This window comes from Zea mays, chromosome 3 (genome assembly GCF_902167145.1).
Source record: "Zea mays cultivar B73 chromosome 3, Zm-B73-REFERENCE-NAM-5.0, whole genome shotgun sequence".
Taxonomy (NCBI): domain Eukaryota; kingdom Viridiplantae; phylum Streptophyta; class Magnoliopsida; order Poales; family Poaceae; genus Zea; species Zea mays.
Genome location: NC_050098.1, coordinates 222,332,516 through 222,359,152, shown reverse-complemented (window position 1 = coordinate 222,359,152; position 26,637 = coordinate 222,332,516). Strand labels below are relative to the sequence as shown.

At 44.0% G+C, this 26,637-nt stretch overlaps 2 protein-coding genes across 9 annotated transcripts; both read left to right on the top strand.

Moving 5' to 3' along the window:
- The first annotated feature begins 17,900 nt into the window (after positions 1-17,900).
- LOC100283041 (CTD-phosphatase-like protein) lies at positions 17,901-23,623 on the top strand. Of its 8 annotated transcripts, none has more exons than XM_035965859.1 (8): positions 17,939-18,128; positions 19,117-19,328; positions 19,475-19,553; positions 20,387-20,514; positions 21,482-21,584; positions 21,804-22,307; positions 22,533-22,870; positions 23,152-23,596. In XM_035965859.1, the coding sequence occupies exons 4-8, from the start codon at positions 20,428-20,430 to the stop codon at positions 23,311-23,313; spliced, it is 1,194 nt and encodes a 397-aa protein (XP_035821752.1). In that variant the 5' UTR covers positions 17,939-18,128; positions 19,117-19,328; positions 19,475-19,553; positions 20,387-20,427; the 3' UTR covers positions 23,314-23,596. The 8 variants fall into 8 exon arrangements, with proteins under 8 accessions (XP_008672894.1, XP_008672893.1, NP_001399220.1 ...); XM_020549735.3 differs by having other exon boundaries at positions 18,020-18,128; positions 19,212-19,328; XM_008674671.4 differs by lacking the exon at positions 19,475-19,553 and having other exon boundaries at positions 17,904-18,128; positions 19,220-19,328.
- A 566-nt stretch (positions 23,624-24,189) lies between these two features.
- LOC100193913 (uncharacterized) lies at positions 24,190-24,926 on the top strand. The gene has a single exon (NM_001363817.1). It carries the CDS (start codon positions 24,443-24,445, stop codon positions 24,746-24,748), a length of 306 nt encoding a protein of 101 aa, NP_001350746.1. The 5' UTR covers positions 24,190-24,442; the 3' UTR covers positions 24,749-24,926.
- Positions 24,927-26,637: the final 1,711 nt, after the last annotated feature.

Sequence of the window (26,637 nt, the reverse complement as noted above, 5' to 3'; positions counted from 1 at the left end):
AAAAGTGAGAAGTGAAAAGAAGATAGTGAAGAGAAGGTGAGAAGAAGGTTGTCCCAGAATCAACCCTGTGTCAGTCATCTCTCTGCAGCCTGTTCAAACAGCAACAGCAGAAGAAGGCCCCGTAACACCCTTGTTATGTGGTACTTCAAGGAGTTCAAATCCCTAAGATTCAAGAGATCTACCCTCATTCATTTTAAGTGGGGTAGTGTTCCAGTAAAGTTCATGCTATGGAGAAAAAGAAGAAGGCCTATAGAAAGCTTGTGGAGGACCAGATCATCGAAGCTTATAAGTTCTGGATGAGAAGTTGTCACCGAAGTTCCGTTGATGAAGCACTAGAAGAGCAATCAAGGAAGGGACCCATGGATAAGTTCGCAAGAAGAAGGTTTGCGTGTTGGCATTGTTGCTTCTTCAATAAGCTAGCTGCCAAGCGAAACCTAGGAGCCTGAAGATGATCTTTGAGTAGCCAGAATCAGTGTTGCAATCGGCAACCGGATGCTCCTGCAAGGCCAGATTTTGTTGAAGTTCCATCTCCTCGAAGAGTTGCAAAGTGAAGATATGTAGCTGAAGTAAAGCTATACCCATAACCCTTCTAAGCCGAATCTCGAGGACGAGATTCATTTTAAGTGGGGTAGATTTGTAGCATCCCAAAAATTCAAATCCTGAAATTTTCTCAAACTCGCTCTAAATTCAAAATGAATTTCAAATTTCATTTCAAAATGTTTGTTTGCGAGTTGATATCAGCAAATAAAATATAGTGGTCTATATTCTCTCCAAAATCCTCCTCAAAATATCTTACAAATATTTCCCAAGTGATCACCCTCAATTTCTTTTCAGAAATACTGCCCAGATATTTCCCCAATGATCCCCCTCAAATTCTTTCCAGAAATATTGCCCAAATATTCCACCAATATATCTCCAAGTATTTTCTTCCTAAGAAATACCTTTATAATCATTTTTCAAGTCCCTACAAATATTTCTTCGTAACTTTTCTCATGCTCATACGTATATGTATGCCTCCAGTGTCATACGGTGAGCTCTACAAGCTAATCTCACTTATACAAGACAAATACATGCTAATCTCCCACTAATCCTCTCATCCTCCCACTAATCCTCTCATCCCTCCCCCTAATCCCCCCACCATGGCTATAAATAGAGGGGCAAGGGCCTCCTCTCATCCCACCCCAAGCCATTTCATGGCAACTCTCTTCCCCCCCCCCCACACCCACTCCATGTTCCACACAAGCACACACTAGCACAAGGATCGTTCGATCGTTCTTCGATCGTTCGTCCCCTGTTCTTAGTTTGTTCGTTCGTTCGTCCGATCGTTCATGGTTCGTTCGTCCGATCGTTCGATCGTTCGTCCGTTCGTTCGTCCAAATAATCTTTTTCCTACCGTTATGCTGCCGAAATTCCGATCGTTCGTTCGTTCGATCATTCGATCGTTCATCGTTTGTTCATAGTTCCTATTCATCGTTCATCGTTCGTTCATAGTTCCTATTCATCGTTCATCGTTCGTTCATGGTCCCTATTCATCGTTCTTCTAGATAATCTTTGTCCTGCCGTTATGCTGCCGAAATTCTGATCGTTCGTTCGTCCGATCATTCGATCGTTCGTCCGTTCGTTCATAGTTCCTATTCATCGTTCGTTCATAGTTCCTATTCATCGTTCATCGTTCGTTCATACGACTATTCACTATCACTATTCACCATTACTATTCACCGTTACTATTCATATACACTATTCATCATCGTTACTATTTACCATTACTATTCATCATCATTACTATTCATCGATGATATCTATAATTACTTTTCGGTCGCCACTATTCATCGTTACTATTCATCGTTACTATTCATCGGTCATCTAGTTATCCCAAATTTCAACTACCCATCCATTATGCTGTCCAGTCCACCTAAGACCAGCCAGACCCATGTTCCAATCATATGAACTCCGGTGACTGTGATTTTCCTTCCAGTAGGAACTTCCCATCTGGTCACCCATCCCAAGTTTCTCCAAGTTGAGCACGCTTAACTTTAAGATTCCTTCGAACCAGGCTCCCAAACTCAGATTCCAATAATTCTTGTTTCTAAATTCTTATCAAACTATTCCCTATCCAACCATGTCATCTCTTAAGCATGGTTCATATTCCAGAAAACTCCTAAAATACTCTTATACCATATTTTGCCTATGATCTCCCTGTTCAGACTAAGTCAGTCGATTCATTCGTCACTATTCTCACCAACAGTGAACTTCACTGTGCTACACCACATACACTCAGCTATAAATACACCCAGCTACCCTCTCCCTCTCCACACACACTCAACACCCTCAGCCAAGGCAAACACCCCACCCACTCAGTTACTCCGCTCTACCGGCTACACGCATAGTGTCGCTTCGCCTCCAGTCCACCCTCCTGGTAAGCACCTCCGCTCCACCACCAGTAATATCACAACACCACATGACACAGATTCTACTCAAGACTCTACCCATCCATATATCGCTATTCTGACCACTATACTAAATATTTGTTGGTATACTTGCTGGTTTGTATGTTTGCTTGTTCATGTTGCATAGTTATCGGAGCGTTCGTGCCGTCTCGTGGAGGCCAGATCCGCAAGTCTACGCTAGGCGGTGGAGCCAGAAGCCAGTTCCGCGAGCTCCCCTTCCCCCTTCGCCGAATAAGCACGGCAAGCTCACTGGATCCCTTTGATGCATAAATTACCTATGTTTTTCAACCACAACCCTCAGCCTGTTATTTTATGCATGATATGATTTTGAGACAAGTTATTATGGCCACCCAAGCCGCTTGCCGCAATCAATCCCTGATATATTTGTTACAAATGATTTGAGAACAGGTGTGAGTTTTCAAAAGAAAATGCTTTTCAAAATGTGTGTGATGAAGGGTTTTCACCCTTATCACCTTGTGAGTGGGATAATCAGGGACTCCCTGGTTTAGGGGAGGGCCTAAGGTGTTGGCTCAGCTGGTTTAGGCGTGAGCAGAAGGATTGTCCACTCATATAAGGACCGGTTTGTCATCTTCACTACCTGTACTCTTTAATAGTACAACCACTCGAGACTGTGTGGGCAGTCACTCAATCTGAACTCGTACGGTCCAACCCCAGGGTTATAAAGGCTGGGGAGCACCGGGAGGATAAGGAGGGGGAAAGTTTTGTCCGGTTTGGATATGGTGGTGGCCTGACTCCTTCGGATAACCGTTAAGGTTAGTACGTGCGGGGAAAGAAAGAGAGTCGGATTCGGGTCTCATTGATCATGAGATCGCAGAGCCGGACTAGTGGGTAAAGTGTACACCTCTGCGCAGAGTTTGAAAACCTATTCGAATAGTCTGTGTCCACAGGAATGGACGAGTCTGGTATGGTATGGCAATTAATGTTTTGTTTTCCAAAAAAAGAGATGGTTTTGAGAAAAGTGGTTTTTAAAAGGTTCGGCGGTTGAGCCGTGAGCTATGGTGGACGGGAAGTCCAGTAGCTGTTTTTGAAAAGGAAAACCAGTGGGAAACTGCTGAGATACCTGGATGGTTTAGTCCAGGGGATTTTGTTATAATACTGAAAAACTTTCTGCTCCTTTTGGGAGAGGATGCGCTTTGCAAAAATACAAAATGTTTTTCAAAACAACTGTGCATAAAATATTGTTGTTTCTGCGAAATGTCCTGAGCTCCACATATTCCATGCATTATATCTGATTTCCCCATTCCGCGGGTGAAGGTGGGCTGCTGAGTACGTTTGTACTCACCCTTGCTTATTTGTTGTTTTTCAGAAAAAGGAGATCGGGTAAGAGTTACGACTGTTCCCAACCTTGCCTGTGGCTATTGGACCGCTGAATTGCTTCACTGCGTATATCGGGCTGCTTCAGCCCCACTCTGATGATATGTCCCGAGTTGTGGACCAACTCTTAAAGTTGTTCGCCACCTTTATAGGTTTGTCTTGTTTAAGCAGATCTGGAATCATCTGATGTATAAATGTGTTTACTAGCCTCCTGGGACTAGTAATTGTATCACATTTGAGTCCCAGAGGATTGGGACGCTTCAGGTTAGAAGTTCATACGAGGTCTTCTTGAGGAGGCGATGAAGGTAGACCCGGTTTATGGCGTGGCAAGCTGTATTCACAGCCTCCGACCAAAACCGCTCGGGTGTCTTGAACTCTCCAAGCATCGTCCTTGCCATGTCGATAAGCGTCCTGTTCTTCCTCTCTACCACACTGTTTTGCTGTGGTGTGTAGGGAGCGGAGAACTCGTGCTTGATTCCTTCCTCCTCAAGGTACTCCTCCACTTGTAAGTTCTTGAACTCGAACCCGTTGTCGCTTCTTATCTTTTTCACTTTGAGCTCAAATTCGTTTTGAGCTCTCCTTAGAAAGCGTTTAGGGTCCCTTGGGTTTCTGATTTATCCTGCAAAAAAATACCCAAGTGAAGCGGGAAAAATCATCAACAATAACAAGACCATACTTACTTCCCCCGATGTTGAGGTAGGCGACAGGTCCGAAGAGGTCCATATGAAGTAGCTCCAGAGGTCTTGATGTGGTCATCACATTCTTGCTGTGATGAGTGCTTCCCACTTGTTTACCTGCTTGACAAGCTGCACAAGGTCTATCTTTTTCGAAAAATACATTGGTTAGTCCTAACACATGTTCTCCCTTTAGAAGTTTATGAAGGTTCTTCATCCCAACATGTGCTAGACGGCGATGCCACAGCCAGCCCATGCTAGTCTTAGCAATTAAGCATGCATCTAGATCGGCCTCCTCTTTCAAAAAATCAACTAAATAGAGTTTGCTGTCTAGTACACCCTTAAAAGCTAATGAACCATCACTCCTTCTAAAGACAGACACATCTACATTGGTAAATAGACAATTATAACCCATATTACATAGTTGACTGACAGACAATAAGTTGTACCTGAGCAATTCAACTAAGAACACATTGGATATGGAATGCTCGGATGAAATGGCTATCTTTCCTAGTCCTTTAACCTTGCCTTGGTTCCCATCTCCAAAGATGATCGAGTCTTGGGAATCCTTGTTCTTGACGTAGGAGGTGAACATCTTCTTCTCCCCTGTCATGTGGTTTGTGCATCCACTGTCGATAATCCAGCTTGAGCCCCCGGATGCATAAACCTGCAAGGCAATTTACACTTGGGTTTTAGGTACCCAACTTTTGTTGGGTCCTACGAGGTTAGTTACAATAGCCTTTGGGACCCAAATGCAAGTCTTGTCTCCCTTGCATTTGACCCCCAACTTCCTAGCAACCACTTTTTTATTTTTACATGTGAGTACAAAAGTAGTGTTGCACGCATGGAAAACAGTAGCAGATTCATTACGCATTTTCCTAGGTACATGATGCAAAACATGATTTTTCCTAGGCATATTTCTACCATGCACAAGAGTAGAGCTTGAGGCAATCATAGCATGTGAATCATAAGCATCATAATTCCTATTATAATGAGCATTCCTAGAAAATTTTCTATCATAAATGAAAGCATGATTCCTTTGAATGCTACTAGCCATAGGGGCCTTTCCTTTCTCCTTGTTGGGAATGGGAGGCCTTTGGCTTGTTAAGTTCTTGGCTTCCTTTCGAAAGCCAAGCCCTTCCTTAATTGAGGGGTGTCTACCAACAGTGTAGGCATCCCTAGCAAATTTTAATTTATCAAAGTCACTTTTGTAAGTCTTAAGTTGGGCATTAAGACTTGCCACTTCACCATTTAATTTGGTAATAGAAGTAAGGTGTTCAACACACGCATCAACATCAAAACCCTTACACCTATTACAAATGACAACATGCTCTATACAAGAACTAGATTTATTAACTCCTAGCTTAGTAGTTAATTCATCATTTAAGCTCTTTAGACTAGAAACAGTTTCATGGCATGCAGACAACTCAGAGGATAGAATTTCATTTCTTTTAGTTTCTAGAGCAAGAGACTTTTGTACACTAACAAGTTTGTCATGTTCTTCATATAATATGTCTTCTTGCTTCTCTAACAGTTATCTTTTTCATTTAAAGCATCAATTAGTTCATTAATCTTTTCTACTTTAGCTCTATCTAATCCTTTAAATAGACTAGAGTAATCTACTTCATCATCACTAGAATCATTATCGCTTGAAGTAGTATACTTAGGAGTGTCCCGAACACTTACCTTTTTCTCCTTAGCCATGAGACAAGTGTGGCATTCGTTGGGGAAGAGAGAGGACTTGTTGAAGGCTGAGGCAGCAAGTCCTTCGTCATCGGAGTCGGAAGAAGAGCACTCTGAATCCCATTCTTTGCCAAGGTGCGCCTCACCCTTCGCCTTCTTGTAGGTCTTCTTCTTCTCCCTCTTCCCATGATTTTCTTGTACCTGGTCATTGTTATTATCGGGGAATTGTGCTATAAAATGACCAGTCTTACCGCATTTGAAACAGGAGCGTTTTCCATTTGCCTTGTTCTTGTTAGGGTGCTCCTTGCGTCCTTTTAATGCGGTCTTGAAGCGCTTTATGATTAGGGACATCTCATCTTCGTTTAGCCCGACAACCTCAACTTGTGCCACCTTGCTAGGTAGCGCCTCCCTGCTGCTGCTTGTTGCCTTGAGTGCAACGGGCTGGGGCTCATAGATGGGCATTGGGCCGTTCAATGCATCATCAACATATCTTGCTTCCTTGACCATCATACGCCCGCTCACAAACTTTTCGAGTATCTCCTCAGGCGTCATCTTTGTGTACCTAGGATTTTCATGGATAAGGTTCATAAGATGAGGGTCAATAACAGTAAAAGACCTGAGCATAAGTCGAACGACGTCGTGGTCCGTCCATCTCGTGCTTCCATAGCTCCTAATCTTGTTGACCAGGGTCTTGAGCCTGTTATACGTTTGTGTTGGCTCCTCTCCCCTGATCATCACGAACCTTCCTAGCTCGCCTTCCACCAACTCCATTTTGGTGATCATGGTGGCGTCGTTTCCCTCATGTGATATTTTGAGGGTGTCCCAGATTTGCTTGGCGTTGTCCAAGCCGCTCACCTTGTTGTATTCGTCTCTGCACAAGGACGCTAGCAAAACAGTGGTAGCTTGTGCATTCTTATGAATTTGCTCATTGATAAACACAGGGTTATCGGTACTGTTAAAATGCATTCCATTTTCAACTATCTCCCATATACTAGGATGGAGAGAAAATAAGTGATTACGCATTTTGTGACTCCAAAAAGCGTAGTCCTCTCCATCAAAGTGTGGAGGTTTACCAAGAGGAATTGAAAACAAATGAGCATTGGAATTAAAAGGAATACGAGAATAATCAAATGAATAATTTGAATTAACCGGTTTCTTTTTCTCGTCGTTGTCGTCTCTTGGTGAAGAAGAAGATTCGTCGCTGTCGTAGTAGACGATCTTCTTGATGTGTCTCTTCTTCTTCCCGTCCTTCTTCTTGTGACTCGAGCCAGAGTCAGTGGGCTTGTCGTCCCTTGGCTCGTTGAAGATGGACTCCTTCTCCTTATCGTTGACCACCATCCCCTTTCCCTTAGGATCCATCTCTTCGGGCGATTAGTCCCTTACGTGAAGAGAACGACTCTGATACCAATTGAGAGCACCTAGAGGGGGGTGAATAGGTGATCCTGAATAAATCAAATACTAATAGCCACAAAACTTGGTTAAGTGTTAGTACGGCTAAGTAGCGAGCCTTGCGAACACACAAGTAATCACAGAAAAGCAATCACAAGAGACACGCGAGTTTATCCCGTGGTTCGGCCAAGTATAACACTTGCCTACTTCCACGTTGTGGCGTCCCAATGGACGAGGGTTGCACTCAACCCCTTTCAAGTGATCCAATGATCAACTTGAATACCACGGTGTTCTTCTTTCTTAGACTTTCTCCCGTTTGCGAGGAATCTCCACAACTTGGAGCCTCTCGCCCTTACAATTGATGATCACAAAGAAGCACGAAAGTAAGAGAGGGGAGATCAACACAAACAAGACTCAAAACGAGAGCACAATCAAGCACACAAGTCACAACTCGAGCTCAAAACATAACACAAGGAGTTCTCAACTCAAATGGAGCTCAAGTCACTATCTCAAAGAATCGAATGCGTGAGAATGGAGTCTTGGAGTCTTAGGATCTTTCTTGTAAGCTTGGGGTAACTCCTCCATGCGCCTAGGGGTCCCTTTTATAGCCCCAAGGCAGCTAGGAGCTGTTGGAGATCAACAAGGAAGGCCATTCTTGCCTTCTGTCGGGTGGCGCACCGGACAGTCCGGTGCGCCACCGGACAGCCACTGTAGGCGGTCCGGTGCGGATCTCCTTCCTTTTCTGGCGCAGATGACCGTTGCACCTCGGCGTCGGTTGGCGCACCAGACACTGTCCGGTGCACACTGAACAGTCCGGTGCCCCCTTCCGACCGTTGGTGTGGGCCACGTGTCGCCCGCCGATTTCGCCGCCGACCGTTGCGCAGTCGACCGTTGGCTCACCGGATAGTCCGGTGCACCATTGGACAGTCCGGTGCACCATCGGACAGTCCGGTGAATTTTAGCCTACGCCGTTGAACTTTCCCGAGAGCGACGACTTCGCCGCGGACGACTCACCGGACAGTCCGATGCACCACCGGACAGTCCGGTGAATTATAGCTGTACGCCGCCGTTGAGTCCTGAGAGCGGCCGATTCACCTTAGACTCGTCTGGCGCACCGGACACTGTCCGGTGCACCACCGGACAGTCCGGTGCACCTAGACCGAGCAGCAGTTGGCTGTACACAGCCAACTCTTTTCCAATTTCTTTTTTCCTGTTTCTAGCACTTAGACACAATACATTAGTACCCAAATCAATGTACTAAGTCTAGAAACGTACCTTGTTACATGATTTGCACTTCTTCAATCTTTGGCACAAATTAACACTTAGAGAATATGTGTTGGGCACTTAATCACCAAAACACTTCAGAAATGGCCCAATGGCACATTTCCCTTTCAGTATTAGGCCCCAAAGGGGAATAAAGTTGAAACAGGGCTCCAGAGCTCTCTGTTTTTGGCGGTTAATACCAAAGGGGGAGAAAATATTAAGCCCAAAATAAAAGGACTGCACCACCACCATTTCAAAAAATTTCGAAATGAATTTTTCAAATAATGTATTCTCAAATAGTATCAATTGGTATCTATGTTTCACTTGGCTTGTGAAAATAAAATTTCAAATTGATATCTATTTCAAAACCCTCTTGAAAGCTAAGAGGAGAATTTCATTCAGGAGGAGTTTTTATTTAGTCAAAGGAAAAGCATTTGAAACAGGGGGAGAAATTACAAATCTTGAAAATGCTTCTTGCAATCTTATTCATATACCTTTGACTATTTGCAAAAGGATTTTTTGAAAAGATTTTCCAAAAGTTTTGCAAAAACAAACATGTGGTGCAAAAGTGGTCCAAAATGTTAAATAAAAGAAAGCCAATCCAATCATACTTAGTAAGACTTTCAATTGGTTTAAATTCCAAGTAACCTTGCACTGTCATCTCAATTGCAAACTAGTTACATTTCTGCACTTTATATTTGCTTTGGTTTGTGTTGGCATCAATCACCAAAAAGGGGGAGATTGAAAGGGAAATTGGATTAACCATTTCCTATAATTAGTTTTGGTGGTTGATGACCAACGCAAACACGTAGACTAACTAGTTTGTCTAGAATTCATCTATTACAGGTGCATAAGGTTCAACACAAACCAAGAAAGAAATCAAGATAGGGACACAAGTCTATTGGAGCAAAAGGACTTGAGTATGCTGGAATTTGGCGCACCGGACAGTGTCCGGTGCACCATGATCGTACAAATCCAAACCAGCCACTCTCGGGAATTTCAGGGCGCGCTCCGCTATAATTCACCGGACTGTCCAGTGTGCCACCAGACTGTCTAGTGTGCCAGCGGAGCAACGGCTCCCTGCGCCAACGGTCGACTCTGCAAAGTGCTACAGTGATGAACAGTGTCGCTCAGAAGTCAGAGCAGCGAAGTCAAAGGGGCACCGGACTGTCCGGTGCCGCAATAGGACAAAGCCTCCAATGGTCGACCAGCTTAGAACCCTAATGGTTGGGTGACATGGCGGGGCACCGGACAAGGAACAGTGCCTGTCTGGTGGCGCACCAGACTGTCCGGTGCGCCTGTCGATAGAAAGCTAGTGCTTTCTGTCCAACGGTTATTTGAGGGGTTGGGGGCTATAAATACCACCTCAACCGGCCATTTCAAGGTGTGAGAGCCCAAGCAACATATCAAGGCATATAGTTGACATATCCAAGCCCTCCTAACCACCTCCATTCATTGATCTATCTCATACACAAGATTTAGGCCACATCAAAGCCTCACAAGTGCCACAAAGGAGAGATCAAGCAAAACAGAGCTACTCGTGTGTGTTTAGTGATAGTGCCTTGTGAAAATCATTGAGAGAAAGTGTGTGCTACATCTTGTGATCCTTTGAGCGTGGAGTTTTGACTCCCATTCATCTTTCTCCAAACCTTTTGGAGACTTGTAAAGCTAGCAAGAGACACCTAAGAGTGTGGTGGTCCTTGCCGGGTCTTAGTTTTCCTTGAGATTAAGAAGAAGCACTCGCCGGTCTTGGTGATCGGTGGAGAGAGGGAAAGGGTTGAAAAAGACCCATCCTTAGTGGACTCCTCAACGGGGATTAGGTTCTTAGTGAACCGAACCTCGGTAAAACAAATCACCCGTGTCACTTGTGTTTATTGCTTGTGATTTGTTTGCTTTCTCCCTCTCTAAGTTCTCTTGCATTATTCTTTGTTGATATCACTTTATGTTGCCTCAAGTTAAATTCTCATATTTAGAAGCAACACCTTGCAAGAAAGAACTTATGTTATTTTTCTTCTTATCTAAGCCCCCCTTGCATTATTCTCCATAAACATTTTAGTTGTGTTGCTTTGTATTAATTCTGCATTCTTTCAAAGCAATAATCTTTGCAAAGGACTTAGTTTTATACTCCGATAATTGTGCATCTTGTTCTAACCACTAATAAAGGGATCGAGTCTGGGTTTAGAGTTATAATTTTTAGGTTTCGCCTATTCACCCCCCTCTAGGTGACTTTCAACTAGCCCAAAACCCTAAACCCTACGGACATACCACACCATACTCGTCCATACCAGTGGACACGAACTATTCGAATAGGTTTCAAACACTGTGCAGAGGGGTACACTTTACCCACTAGTCCGGCTCTGCGATCTCACTGCCATGAGATCCGACGCCGAAGCTCTTTCATTCCTTGCACGTCCTTACCTTAGCAATTATACCGGAAGGAACAAGGCCACCGCCATGGCCAAACCAGGACAAAACATTCCCCTTCCTTATCCTCCCGGTGCTCCCTAGTCGTCGTAATCCTGGGGTTCGGACCGTGCAAGTTCAGATCGAGTGACTGCCCATACAGTCTCGAGTGGTTGTACTTATCGTGAGTACAGGTAGTGAAGGATGACAAACCGATCCTTAAACGAGGGGACAATCCTTCGTGCTCACACCTAACCCAGCTGAGCCAACACCTTAGACCCTCCCAAACCAGGGAGTCCCTGATCATCCCACTCAGTTGGTGATAAGGGTGATAACCCTTCATCATACACATTTTGAAAACATTTCTCTTTTTTTTTTGAAACCAATACCCTAACCCACATCTTTAGTAGCAAAAGGTATTCTTTAATGCAGGCTATCGCTCGACTCACAATGCATAGAAACCACCCCATATCCCGGCTTGGGTAGTGGTATAAAGAGTAGGTAATTTATGCATCAACGGTGGAATGAACTTGCCTTCATCGAAGCTCTCTTGGCATGAAAGTTCTATTTTCAGGAGGTCAGGCTCCTGCCCTTCTTCCAGAGCTACGGGTTCCGGGAGGTCGGACCCCTCTTTGACTTGCAAAAACAGGCAATAAACAATACATCAAACATTGCTTTGCTCAACAAGGTGTGTCAAGTTCCTAAGCATCATTATTTTGTGACTTAAAAGTGTTGGGACCATTTTTGTTGCATAAAATATCAACATATGTGTATATATACATATATATGGAAATGGGAAAAGGAAAAAGAAAAGGGATTCTCGATTAAACGGCCCAGGGGGTGATTTTGGCCTAGCGCGGGCGCGCGAGCGCGCGGCGCCGTGGGCGAACCGGCCTAGATGGCCCACGAGTGAGGAGATGGCACGGGCGGGCGCGGGGACGATGTCGTAAGCGTGGGCCCATGTGCCAGCGAGGGGGAGGGAGAGGAACGGCGTTAGGGGGGAAACGGTGGTTCACCGTGGAGGAAGAACCGGCCGTCGGTGGGTTTGACGACGGTTCCCCGCCGGTGGTCTAGTTCCTGGTGATTGGGTAGGTGGGCTAGCATGAGCAGGGGCAGGCGGTCACAGCGGTGGGATCAATTTGGCCAGTGGAGCCCTAAGACGGTTTGTCCACGGCGAGGTGGCAGGCTTCCGTGGCGGTGAGGTCGTCGGCGAGGCCACTGAGCATGACGGGGGGGGGGGGGAGAAAGTGGTGCTTCGTGTTCGTGGAGAGGTGGTGAAGTTCGTGAGCTATCTCAATTTGACCCTAAGCTACTGGAGAGGGGAGGAGGAGCTCACCGGAGCGGAGGGAGGCGGTGGTGCTTGGCTTGATTGAGCTCAGGGGAGGGAAGGGAGAGTGGTCGAGGCCGGTGCGAGGAGAAAGGGAGCTCGGGGTGGCCTTTTTATAGGCGTCCGAGGGAGGCAAGCGACCAAAGCAAGCTGGCACTGACGAGGTGCACAACGACGGCGGTAATGGCGCACAGCGCCGAGGATGGGATGGCTCGAGGAGGGGTGCCGTGTGAGGGTGTGAGCATAGTGGGCGAGGATGAAGCGGTGCCTAACTTCACTAGCGCATGAGTAATGGCAGGGTGAGGAAAGGACGACGGTCAGCGGTGATCGCGCCGATGCCACGCACGGGCGAGGAGGAAGGAGCTGACGGCCGGGACCCACATGCCAGAGGAGGAGCGGGCGCGAGAGAGCAAGAGCGGAGCGCGGCTAACGAGTGAGGCCGAGCAGGCAGTGGGGGAGAGCGAGCACGAGAGTGGGCAGGCGTCGCGCGGCGATGGGCCTGAAATTGGGCCGAGGGAACGAGGGAGCTCGGACGCAGGAGAGAGGGGTTGTGGGCGTGGGCCAAAATCGGCCCAGCCGGGGGAAGGGTTTTCTCCTTTTTTTCTAACTCCTATTTCTCATTTATACAAATATATATTTTTATATATTCATTCATGATGTTTTCTAGGTGCCAAAAATGAAATGCTAGGTGAGACTACATGTGTGAAGTACTACTAGCAAACATGGTTTATGCATATGAGGAAAGAAATGGTTACGAGGTTTAGGCTTTAAGGAAATAAGGGGGGAATTTAGGAGTTTAAGGTTTCTAACCTTAGTACCAAAAACTGGGATGCTACAGTATTTCACCAAACCTATTGACAATCCCAAGCCTAGCAGGCTCATAGAACTGCTCAATCTCCCCCTCAACCAAGTTAACACCACCAAAGATCTAAGAAAAATCAAGATTATTACCAATAGCAAAAATCATCAAAGGTATCCTAGTACCTTCTATTTTCTGTCATCCACACCATAGTCCTCTCATGCATATCAATCTTAGTAGAGGCTAGGAACTATCTAACCACCATCTCATTGTAGTCACACCTGCTAGCCATGAAATCATGAGGCCCGACTACTTGAAATGCTTAGATAAGCTCTATCATCACTAACTCATTCTGCATATAGTTCCAATCAATGGTTTGATGCATGTGGAAATTTGTGTAAAAATGTGTCCCTAGAAGACATCAAACTGCATCTGAGTGTGAAAGAAGAGCACATTTGTATCATTTTCAAGGGCATACTGATTATGACTTCTTAGTGTTGAATACTCAGTCATTGAGAAGCTCCTCTTTGGATAGGTCCACCTATAGATGTTAATAGGCTCATTAGCCCTAGGATCCTCAGGAATCACTTACACTCCACCACCAACTAAAGACTGAGCCTCTGAACCAAGTGTTGGATCATAATCCACATCTACATCATCATGACCATGTTGTCCCCCTTTATAATCTTCTTGGCGTCCTTTCAATGCTTTGCCCAGACCACTGTTGCATATCAAAAAGAACAAATAATAAGCATATGTATCAATCGGGTGATCTTTTGCAATAACATGGTGAATTCTTGAGAGAGGATGAGGATTATGAGTTAATGTTTAGGGACATACCAAGTGACTTGGAGATGTATGATCTTCAGAATCATCAACTTCATTGTTTTGTTGACTTTGGTGATTTTGATCATTTATAGTTGAGGAATATGGTATAACAACCACGCTATCATCATCATCTTCCTTTGGTTTCACATCACTAATACCTATTGTCTTGATAGCATTGCTCAACTCATTTCCTATTACATCACTCAAGTTTTCACTTTCTTCTTGAGAGCCATTTGTGTCAACAAATTCAACATCATAAGATTCTTCAACAATGGCACGAGTCTTGTTATATACTTTACAAGCTTTGTTATTTGATGAATAACTAAGAAGAAACCCTTCATCATATTTCTTCTCAAACTTTGAGAGACGCCTCTCTTTCATCAATATATAAAATTTGCAACCAAAACCCCAAAAATATGAGATATTTGGTTTCCTTCCAGTAAGTAACTCATATGGAGTCTTCTTCAATAGTCTGTGACAATACATTATATTTGAAGCATGATAAACGATATTAATAGCTTTAGCCCAAAAAGAATCTAAAATGTTATATTCTTCAAGCATAGACTTAGACATATCAATTCATGTTCTGTTCTTCCTCTCAACAAAACCATTTTGTTCTGGTGTATATTTGGAAGAGAACTCATGTTTAATACCCTTGTCATCGCAATACTCATCAACTCTTGCATTTTAAAAAGTTTGAACCATTACTTCTTTTGATCATACTCAAACTAATTTTGATTCAGTCTAGCATATGATTTGAATGTACCAAACACACTAGATTTATCATGAATAAAGAATACCCATGTAAACCTTGAGTCGTCATCCACTATCACAAGACAATAAGTATTACCACCAATGCACGCATAGGTTTTAGGCCCAAAAAGATCCATATGCAGAAGTTCCAATGGTTTATGAGTAGACATTTGACTCTTGTTGGATGAGTGTTAGCCATTTGCTTTTCGTCTTAACAATCACTAAACAACTTATCTTTTTCAAATTTCACATTTTTCAAACCTCAAACGGGATCATCCCTAATTGATCTGTTAAGTTGTGTCATGCCAAAATGAGCAAGCCTTCTATGCCACAACCATTCTAAAGATGCCTTAGAGAACAAACAAGTTGTGAGATTTTCTTCATTAGATGAAAATCAACTAAATAAAGATTCTCATGATGGAAGCATTTAAATACAAGATTGCTTATGTCCACATAGGTGATAACCACATCATTAATAAAAAATGCAATTGAATACAAGATCACATAATTAGGCTATGGATAGCAAATTAAAATTAAGGGACTCAGCCGATAGCACGTTTAATATAGAATGATCATTAGAGATAGCAATTCTACCCAATCCTTTCACATTTCCTTTGCTATTGTCTCCAAATGTGCTATTTTCATAACTGGTGTAATTTTCATTGCTCATAGAAGAGAACATCCTCATATCACCTGTCATGTATTGAGTACACCCTCTATCAAGCACCCAATGGTTACCACCCGCCTTGTAGTTTACCTATAAAATAAATCAGTTTATTTTATGTGCCCAAACTTGTTTGGGTCCTTAGATGTTAGTCACCAAGGCCTTTGGTATCTAAATGGCATTCTTTTTAGCACCAATTATAGGCGTGCCAACAAAGTTTGAACAAACACCTTTGGAATTATCAGTATAAACATAGCAAGGGTCAAATGGAGCAAGGGATAGACTCTTGTTCCTTAGACAATACTTCTTCATATGACCCACTATGTGACACTTATGGAAAGTTTTGCCACACTCCTTCTCATAATTGGTCTTTTGTTTAGCAAATTCATTCTTACCCTTCTTGGGAATGTACCCAAGGCCTTCATAGTTAAGTGAGCACCTTTGACTTCCAAGACGAAATTCAACTTGGCCTTGCCACCATATGCTCTTTCCAAATCATGAGTTAGTGAATTAGCTTTCTTAACTAACACATCATTTTCAACAATACGTGTGTCATCGCAAGAGATTTTATCACCCATGAGAGAAATATTGCACTTTCTACAATAAATGTTAGTCAAACTTGGTGCAATTGTGGGACTATAAAGTGAGTCACAAGTGACACCCATGTCTACCTCGACTGTAATGGCCTCATGCATAAGGGGAGATTTGAGCTTCCTTAAACTTCACATGAGCCTCTTATAGATTCTCATGAGAAATATTTAGCTCCTCAAAAGACACTTGAAGTGATTTGTACAAATCCTTCAATGCCTTAAACTATTCTTTCTCCTTGCGTGTAGTCATCTGCCTCACTAATCATTTTAACAAGATCGTCATAAGAATACTCATCATCATCGTTATGATCATCATTTTTACCTTTGAGTCACCTCTTTCCATAAGGCAATGTGGAGTAGAGAAGAGTGATGGAGCCTCATTGATGGTGATGACGGCATTAAGCTTGATGGCATCACCTTTATCATCTGAATTCGAACTTGCAAGTCTAGTATTAGTTTTCCTTGGCCTATTCCTTGATCTCTATGTGGCTCTACGCCACCTAGGGATGCCCTGGGTGGCCCGCAAACCCTGGAGCACTCCCTAGAACTCTCCTCCCCAACGGGGTCTCTCCCGAGAGTCAAGATCTAGGGTTCTACGCCACCAAAAGACGTTCTGCGCCATCGCGGACCGTTCAATGCGACACAGAGAGGAGACGCTCCTGCAGCGAGGTTGTAGACCGTCCAGCCTCACGTCACAGATCGTTCACGCTTCCACGGAGAACACCATTAGGAAATACATCCCTAATGTTTAGCTCCAAATCGGAAATAACCAAACGAATTACAGTATTCAAACACCCAGATAAAACAAAAAATAGAAACGAAAAAGAAAAGAAAGAAACAAATACGTGCTAGAAACGCTCAGGAGTGCAAGGTCTTTCTAGTAATTACAGTAGGCTCGCTGGCGCCAAAGCTTATCACGAAAAACGTTGCAATCCAGACCCAAATCATTTCAGAACTCACCGGCTATCTTGCCGCGTTCCGTTGCACGTGCGCTCCAGTGCCCAGCCGTCGCTTCCGAGTTCCGTTGCCTCGTTCGGCTCCTGTCGTCAGCGCCGCGCGGATGGTAGACACGGCGGCGGCCACACGCGCGTGGGTGCTGCCGGCAGCGAGGAGTACGTTCTAGCCTGGCTGCCTGGGGCAACTGCGCGACGCGTAGGCAAAGCAGTGGGCATGGCCGCAAGCTGGGTGCAGAAGATCAAGCGCCGTCCTCTGGTCGACGTGTACCCCACCAACTCCATCAATTCTCGGCGGGTATATGCATACTACTAGCTCGTATCACTGTCTAGATGGTCCCACATACGATCTCCAAACGTGTCAGTGACGGAACGCAAAGACGCGTATGACTAATGTATGCCGATCCAATAAAGTGGGACCAAGCGCTATAAATTAACGGACGGAATCCGCCCGGCATGATGAGGTAGCGCATCCTCACCGTCCACGTGTACCCTCCGGCACAAATATCCACACACCGGACGGACATTCTACCTCTCGAACTGACATTTGGGCTCGCTCTACTCCTACCCCGCATGTCAGTGGTCAAGTATGTTTGGAGCAGTGTAACGGAGGCGCAGGGGCATGAAGGCGGAGTGGGGACAGCCGCAAACCCACCGTGAAAATACAAAACCTACATAGACTTGTACCTTCTAGTGTACCGTCCACGCGGGCCCGGCCTTGCGTGCCCCACATGTCTGCGGTTGCGAACGGAGGAAGGTTAAGCCTGGCGTTGGCGGACGCGGATCGGTCGCATAGATTATGTGGTGCGGGATTGGCGAGCGATCGAGCTGTCCCTGCCTGTGTTCTTGCCTCTTGCCTCTTGCGCCTTGCTAGCTTGCTTGCCTCCCTGCTCCCTCCTCCTCCCTCTTCCTCGTCGCTTCTCTGATTCTTCCTGGCCTTTGCCGGAGCAAGGCTAGGCGCGAGGAGAGGGTGCTGTGCTCAGCCAGAGGTCATCGGCGCTACGCGAGCGCACTGCCTGTGTACGTATCTCTTCTCGTCTCTCTCGAGCTCTGCGCTTGGTCTGGTCGGAGGTTTCGTGAGCACAAAGTTCTTGCCCCGTCTCTTTAGTAGTATCGATGCTTGTTCTCAACTTTCTAGCGTGTGATTAAGCTGGGGACGGCCCTCTCAGTCTCTCACGGTGAATTTGGCGGCGAATTTGGTGGGTATTTGTGGTCTTTTGTAGCATGAACACGAGGAGATTTCGGCGAGCTGCTGAAAACGCGGAACTGTTCTGGTTTTTTTTCCTGTGTGAAATTCGAGTGCCGAAGGACGATCCTGTAGTTCCAAGACTCTAAGCTCGACAGAGATGTTCGGTGAAGGCTGTTGGCCTGGTCTCTGTTCTCCGCACTTCTTTCTCCACTCGTGATTCTGCGCTGTGATTTTCCGACGACGAGGAGTGAAGTGAGCCCCTCTTTTTGTGATGTGATGTCGGGAATTTTACGGGGTTAGTAGTGCTTTGACGTACGGTATATTCCGCATCCGATTTTCCTGTTGCAGGGGAGATTTGTGATGGTCTAAAAACGAAAAGTAGAGGAAAGGGGGAAAAGGGGACGGATGCTGTCTGGTAGAGTTGTTACTTGCTGCCACTGCCAGAGGATCCAAGAGTATTAGCGGACCTGTTTTGCTTTGGCGAATTCACTTATAACATGCTCCCGGCATGCGAGAAGTGACAGCTGATTTCGAGTTTCGAGTAGAGTAAATTTGTTGACTAATACTATTGTTTAGTCAAAGACGCATATCTTTTTCTTGTTTTGTTAATAATGATTACATTTACATTACTTCCTTTGTCTACGGACTAATCGTCACAATACTAAGTTTTTGTTTTTTCATGTCGAATTGATTAGCGCTTTCCCTTTACAGATTTATTAGTGGTTAAAGTATGTTCTTTCGACTGCATTAGGTTGTAGATAGTTCCTTGTTTCACCTTTTCTCCACTAATGTCTTTAGTGATATCAAATGTTTCAACAGTTGGCCTTTTCCTACTGGAACTGCAGTACTTTGAACATGCTTTTTGCAAATACTTGCACTAAGGATGAATAAAATGTTAAGCAACGACTGTTTAGGGACACAGGAGCCTCATACATTTTGCAAGACCACTGAAACACTGGAACATTCACACCCTCAAGAGGTTACACTTGATAAAACGGTGGCGGGGTCAACGCTAATAAGTCATCAAAATGGTAAAGTCTTCATAGATTCCAGTCTCATTTACCTGGCTAGATTCATTTCAATCTTTCCTACTGTCAATGAATTGTGCTTTTCCTGTTTGGAGCGTATATATGGTCAAAGCAGATCCACAGAAGATAATCTGTATTATATGCTATAGGTTGCGCCTTCGTAATCTGAAACTCTGAGTAAATACACTACCTGAAATGCAAAAAACCTCAGTTCTGGCCATGTTACAGGTACTGAGTACTAACTGCTGATATTTTGACTGACCAGTACCTTTTAACATGAAAGGACCCATTTGTGGCTTGTAAAGTAGAATCGGAAGCAGGGCGAAGGTAGGTAGTAATTAGGGGGTGCACACGCACCCATATTTTTTTTGCAAAACTAGTAATTTAGACTAAATTTCCACCATATATGCACCACCTATAAGTTATTACCATGCACTCCTAGGCCCTAAGTCATGTGCACCCCCCTCTGCTCTACTCTAGCTTCGCCACTTATCGGAAGCATCTTTGTTCTGTCAAAGTGGAAAAAGAGAATGTTCTAGTTAGTATGTTAAATGATGGCAGGTGAATTAATATATCGTGAAGTAGTCTAAGATACTTAGATACAGTTCTTAGTTGTTCTTCATATTTCAATATGCTTTACAAATGTTATTGTTATAAATGGCATGATACTGTTACAGTGGTACTGCATAACATTACTTCGACTATTGTAAGTTTATTTTTTATACAAAAAGAAAGAATTGCAGTGATTGTTTTGTACTGATCACGAAGTTCAAGTTTTAGTAAATTTGTGCACCCTCTTTCCCTCCCAAAAATCAACTTTACCTTCTGCTAGAATCTAGGACCTTCGGCACAGAATTAGTTGGGTACAACATTACTGTATGGCTTATGTTACACTAATCATATTTATGTATGTATTGAGATGCACTTTCACAAGCACATGGAGGTTTGAACTTGATCTGGGAAAACATAATTTAGCATATTAGTACCAATTTTATTTAGTAGATTATTTCTGGACTGCAAGAATGTGTTCCAACTTTTTTTTCTTCCATCCCTTTTTGCAGTGTGCTGCACTGCCGGAGTATCAGGGGAAAACGCTGAAATCATGGAAATCACCTTATTGCATGATGAATCTGATGCAGGAAGCACCAGTTTGCTACCGCCATTGTTGTCATATGGTCCAAGATCAATGGTAATTAACCTTTATTTTCCTTTCAGAAAGTTCCTGGGAACACCAGCATAGTTGCATCGCTAAAGTTTCAAAAATGGAAGAAGAATGGAAAAAGAAAACACAAACCAGCTTTGACACAACACCATGATAGTAGTAGTAGTACTAAATTATTATTATTATTATTATTCGACGTCGTCCAACCAAAAAGCCCAGTTCTTGAACTTCGTACTGATTCTAGCTAATACCACAGCAGCTATGGTTAGATTTTCTAACAACTTCCCTCGATCAAATCATTTTGGATTCAGTTCTCTTAGATTTTCTTTTTACTCCCTCCATCCCAAATTGTAAGTCATTTTGGTTGTTTTAGATACATAAAATTTTGGTATGTATCTAGATATACACTATATGCATAGCAAAATCTATGCATATAGAAAAAGCCAAAACAAATTACAATTTGGAACGAAGGGAGTATTTAATAAGCTCTATCATGAAAAGCTTCAGTTGTTTTTTAGAATTTTCTTTGCTAGTAAAGAAAAGTTAAACTCAGAAAACCACATTTAATTTTGAAATGTGCTGGTTTACAAAGCTTACATTTGGAAATAACAAAGGCGTTAGGATGAGGTAGGACAAAGCCAATTACAGTATTTTACTTCTAAAACTCGCAATACTCTAACAAGCACTGAGATTTGTTAAACCAGTATTTGTGATTGCAAATTATAAAACTATGCTCTGATAACTAATCATGCAAGTCAAATAGTTGGATAATAATGGTCTGAGTTTTCATGATGCAGCTGCTAGTGCTCTCGATTATCAAGCTGTGAGTGTTCTACTTAGAAACAATAGTGTATCAGTAGAAGTGAATGGGATGATCTTTCTAAGCATCAATGCATCATCATGTAATTTCCTACAGTACTGCATCTTTGTTTCGATGTGTTTTGAGATGTTATGCAGTATTGAATACTCAACCTATTACAAAAATAATTTTCAGGTTCCAATACAAGTACCATCGTCATCAGACCTTGAGAGTATCCTGTCACCAGATCCAGTCTGCAGTGATCTTCAGTTGAAAGAGATAAACTACAATGCTGCAGGTAACACGGCTTAGCTTCCAAGTTTTCTGTGGCAACTTGACTTCAGGTGTCTATAAATTTACATTCCTGTATTGGATGTCTTGGCTGCTGACATTTGTACTTTTTATCAGTTTGTGTTTTTTTAGTTCATCCAATTATTGGCCATCTATCTGATATTTGGTTGCTGAAGGCCCTGATAATTCTTCATTGACTTTTCTTTTCATTATCTGTCAATTGCAGCAATGGATGAAAGCACTGAGCTCCTTCACTTGATTCTTGGTGGCAATGATGAAGGATACAATACCACAACTGAATTACAAGTTTGGGATGTTCTGGACTTCTATGTCTCAGAAAACTTCTCGGCTCTCCAATTTGATAGTTTGATGGGTTTTACAAATGAAGTTAGTACTTCCTACAATGATTGTATGAATTTAGTTGACATGGTAGAGTGGCCCGTGGCTCGTCTGTCTCTAGATGATACACCAAAACTCAGTAACAGTGATGATGCGGTTCTGGCAGACAATGTCACAACGGACCCTGATGAAACATCCTTATACCTTCGTACAAAACCAACAGATTCAGAAACTGAAAGTAGCTCTGACGCAGGAGATGTTGAAACTGAATATCTAGATCAAAAGCTACTTTCTAGATGTCTGCCTGATTTAATGGATGTTGACTCGCCCAACCACTTACTGAAAACACCAGTGAGAACAAAACATGTGACTCTTGTGCTTGATTTGGACGGTAAGCAGTACTAACTTCACATGGAATATTACTTTTGAATGTTTCTTTTAAATTCCTGGTACTTTTCAGTATATGTTCACTAGCTACTGGCATGTTATTATTATGTTTTAGTTAATATTTTATGTTATTTGCATGTCATGATCAGGAATGTGAAATTCAGTTGTAATATAAACATTTTTACTCCAGTATTCTTTGTATGATAGTCTAACGGTTTCTCATATGCAGAGACTCTTGTACATTCAACATTGGATCAGTGCGACAGTGCTGATTTTACCCTAGAAGTTTTCTTCAATATGAAAAATCACACAGTGTATGTGAAGAAAAGGCCTTACCTGAAAGTGTTTCTTGAGAAGGTTGCTCAGATGTTTGAGCTTGTCATTTTCACAGCTAGTCAGAGAATCTATGCTGAGCAACTTATAGATAAACTTGATCCTGATGGAAAATATATCTCACGGCGTATTTATCGTGAATCTTGTATATTCTCTGACGGTTGCTATACAAAGGATCTGACAATCTTGGGGATCGACTTGGCGAAAGTTGCAATAGTTGACAATACTCCACAGGTAGAATCCCTTTCCAATGTATACAAAGTTTGTGCTTTATCGATTATCTGTTCTGGCAGATGCATTTCCCTTGTTACTTCTATCTTGATCTCTGGTAAGTCTAGTCTAGCACTATATGCTGTGATATATTGGTCTCCTGGCATGTATCTATTTCCTTCTGAGCTAGAGGTGGCAAGAACTAAACTATCTTTTCATCAGAGCCTTTTTGCTATATGAAATATTTACATACTATATATGTATTCATTATTTTTTGTTAATTAATGAAGCATTTCTTTGTCCAGGTTTTCCAGTTGCAAGTGGATAACGGCATACCAATTAAGAGCTGGTTTGATGACCCCGCAGACCAGGAATTAATCGAGTTACTCCCGTTCCTGGAGAGCCTCGTGGACTCAGATGACGTGAGGCCAATAATTTCGAAGGCCTTCCATGACAAACCTGAGTAGAAATAGTCCTGGAGAGCTGGAGAGGTTCACTGGAATTAATCCAGTGAACCTCTCGCTGAAGTTAGCTTCGCTCCACACGGTGCAGGCCATTCTTGGGAAGTTAGGTATAGGATCAAGATTCACCATTTATGTTATGTTAGCTGTTACAAATAGCAAGCATAAACTGCGGTCGTCGATGAAAATGGCTTGTGTGTGTATGTCCCTTCGGTGTTCCGTGTCACAGATCATTGTACAGAGACGAACAATAGTGCTGAATAAAGTGATCTGAGTGCAATTTTGCTCATGAGGACGGCTCGAGCAGGAAGCCGTGCTTCTGTTCATAATAACGTGAATTATGTTAGGACGTATGCACTAACCAGTTTAATTTAATAGAAAAAGTTAGCCAATCCATTTATACACTCCAACATTAGTCAATCCATTTGTACACTTCAACATTAGTCAATTCATTTATACACTCCAACATTAGTCAATCCATTTATAGAAAGACGTAAACATGGAAATAAAATGGTGGAACCATAAATAAAGTTACTGATAGGATTCAAATTTGAGACCTCTGTCTTTGATACCATGTTAGTGTGGACACACTAACTAGTTCAAACCAAAAGTGTAAGCTGATGCTAAAAGGTAATCAATCCACTTATACACTTCAACAAATTCCAGTCAAAACTCGTCGCTTTATTTGTTTTGAAGGAATCTAGTGGAGTTAGGATAATGTTTAGCCGGGTTTGATGTAATTTTTTTGGGTTATTTTCTCCCTTTACTAAAATCAGCTATCAATCCTGTTTAGAGTTTTGTGTTTTTGATGTTTTGCCCCTTGGGCTTATATGTATTCTTGCCCTATAGGCTATTAACTTATTCACTCCTTCAATATGTTGTAGAGCTAGTGTTTTCTTTTCTCTCCCCCTCCCCTCTCCTCCCATGTGACGTCGCCTGCAGGCTGCAGCGGTCGGTGCCGGCCAGCCATCCCCGGCGAGATCCCCCCCTCTCCCTCTCCCATCACCCCCGCCGCCAACGTCTGGTCGCACGGACCATAGGCCGCCAATGCCCACGTCGGATTGCTCGGGGTCCTACCATAGGTCCGGATCGTGGCTCCCCCTCCTGTCCCTACTATGCCACCACGCACGGGAGCATGGGAGGGCGCCTCGGTGTCGCCCCTGCCACCGTCTACGACCTCACACCACCACTGCCCTCCACATGGCTGCCCATTGCTGCCGCCGCGGGCACGGGCGCGAAGCTACTGGGAGTGGGGGTTCTTGCTGCCTTGGTTGTTGGCTTTAGCTACGGGTGCTCCGGTGGTGCCCATCGCGCCCACGCTATCTTTGTCGTTGCCGTCCTTCACGGTCTCAGCTCTCCTAAAGCACCTATTGAGCTCGTAGTTGGGGTGTCAGTCTCTCTCGGGTTTCCTCCACCCATCGGTTTCACGAGACTGTATTGAAAGTGAAATGTGCCTTGGGCCATTTCTAAGTATTTTGGTGATTTAGTTTCAAACACAAGTGCTTAAGTGTAAAATGGTGGACAAAGTACAAACCAAGGATAAAGGTATGTTTCTCAGACTTAGTACATTGTTTTATGGACTAATGTATTGTATCTAAGTGCTGGAAACAGGAAAAATCTAATTGGAAATATCTTGGCTCGAGCAGCCAAGAATCTGCTCAGTCTGGGAGCACCGGACTGTCCGGTGGTGCACCGGACAGTGTCCGGTGCGCCAGGCTGGTTCGAGCGAAGTGGCCGCTCTCGGGAATTCACCGGCGACGTACGGCTATAATTCACCGGACTGTCCGGTGTACACCGGACTGTCCGGTGAGCCAACGGTCGGCCGCGCGATCTGCGCGGGACACGTGGCCAAGCCAACGGCTAGAAGGGGGCACCGGACTGTCCGGTGCGCCAACGGCTCCAAGTCTGCCAACGGTCGGTTTCGCCATGTAAGGAAAGAAATCAGGCACCCGACAGTGTCCGGTGTGCACCGGACTGTCCGGTGCGCCAGACGACAGAAGGCAAGAATTGCCTTCCCAGATTGCTCTCAACGGCTCCTAGCTGCCTTGGGGCTATAAAAGAGACCCCTAGGCGCATGGAGGAGAATACCAAGCATACCTTGAGCACTCTTGATCACTCACACTCTATTCTTGCGCACTTGTTCGACATTCTAGTGATTTGAGCTCCGTTCTAGTGTGCTAGTCTCTTGAGCTCAAGTCTGGGTCTTGTGTGTGCGTATTTGCTGTGATCTTTGTGTCTTGTGTGAGTTGCTAATCCCCCCCTTACTCCGTGCTTCTCTGTGAACTTCAAGTGTAAGGGCGAGAGACTCCTAGTTGTGGAGATTCCTCGCAAACGGGATTAAGAAAAGCAAAGCAAAACACCGTGGTATTCAAGTGGGTCTTTGGACCGCTTGAAAGGGATTGATTGCAATCCTCGTCCGTTGGGACGCCACAACGTGGAGTAGGCAAGCGTTGGTCTTGGCCGAACCACGGGATAACCACCGTGCCATCTCTGTGATTGATATCTTTGTGGTTATTGTGTTTTGTTGAGACTCCTCTCTAGCCACTTGGTGATTATTGTGCTAACACTTAACCAAGTTTTGTGGCTTAAGTTTTAAGTATTACAGGATCACCTATTCACCCCCCCCCCCTCTAGGTGCTCTCAATTGGTATCAGAGCCGTTTTCTTCAAGAAGGGACTAATCGCCCGAAGAGATGGATCCTAAGGGAAAGGGGATGGTGGTCAACAACAACGAGAAGGAGTCTATCTTCAACGAGCCGAAGGATGACAAGCCTACCGACTCGGGCTCGGGCCACAAGCGCAAAGACGGGAAGAAGAAGAAGACAAGGCGCATCAAGGAAATCATCTACTACGACAGCGACGAATCTTCTTCTTCCCAAAAGGACGACGACGACTACGAGAAAAAGAAAACGGTCAATTCGAACTTTTCTTTTGATTACTCTCGTATTCCTCAAAGTACAAATGCTCATTTATTATCCATTCCACTTGGTAAACCTCCTCATTTTGATGGAGAGGACTACGGATTTTGGAGTCACAAAATGCGTAGTCACTTGTTCTCTCTCCATCCTAGTATATGGGAGATTGTAGAGAGTGGAATGCACTTTGATAGTACGGATAGTCCCATGTTCATTAATGAGCAAATTCATAAAAATGCACAAGCTACTACTGTTCTTCTAGCTTCATTGTGCAGGGATGAATACCACAAAGTGAGCGGCTTGGATAACGCCAAGCAAATTTGGAACACCCTCAAGATCTCTCTGAGGGGAATGACGTCACAATGCTCACCAAGATGGAGTTGGTGGAGGGCGAACTCGGGAGATTCGCTATGATA

Bases quoted from the DNA above. Each gene is read 5' to 3' on its own strand.
- LOC100283041 (NM_001155943.2), top strand. From the start codon at position 19,181: ATGAATAAAATGTTAAGCAACGACTGTTTAGGGACACAGGAGCCTCAT. The intron at 19,329-20,386 runs GTAAAGTCTTCA...CCCTTTTTGCAG, and splicing joins GCTAATAAGTCATCAAAATG to TGTGCTGCACTGCCGGAGTA. The intron at 22,308-22,532 runs GTAAGCAGTACT...TCTCATATGCAG, and splicing joins TCTTGTGCTTGATTTGGACG to AGACTCTTGTACATTCAACA.
- LOC100193913 (NM_001363817.1), top strand. From the start codon at position 24,443: ATGGGAGGGCGCCTCGGTGTCGCCCCTGCCACCGTCTACGACCTCACA.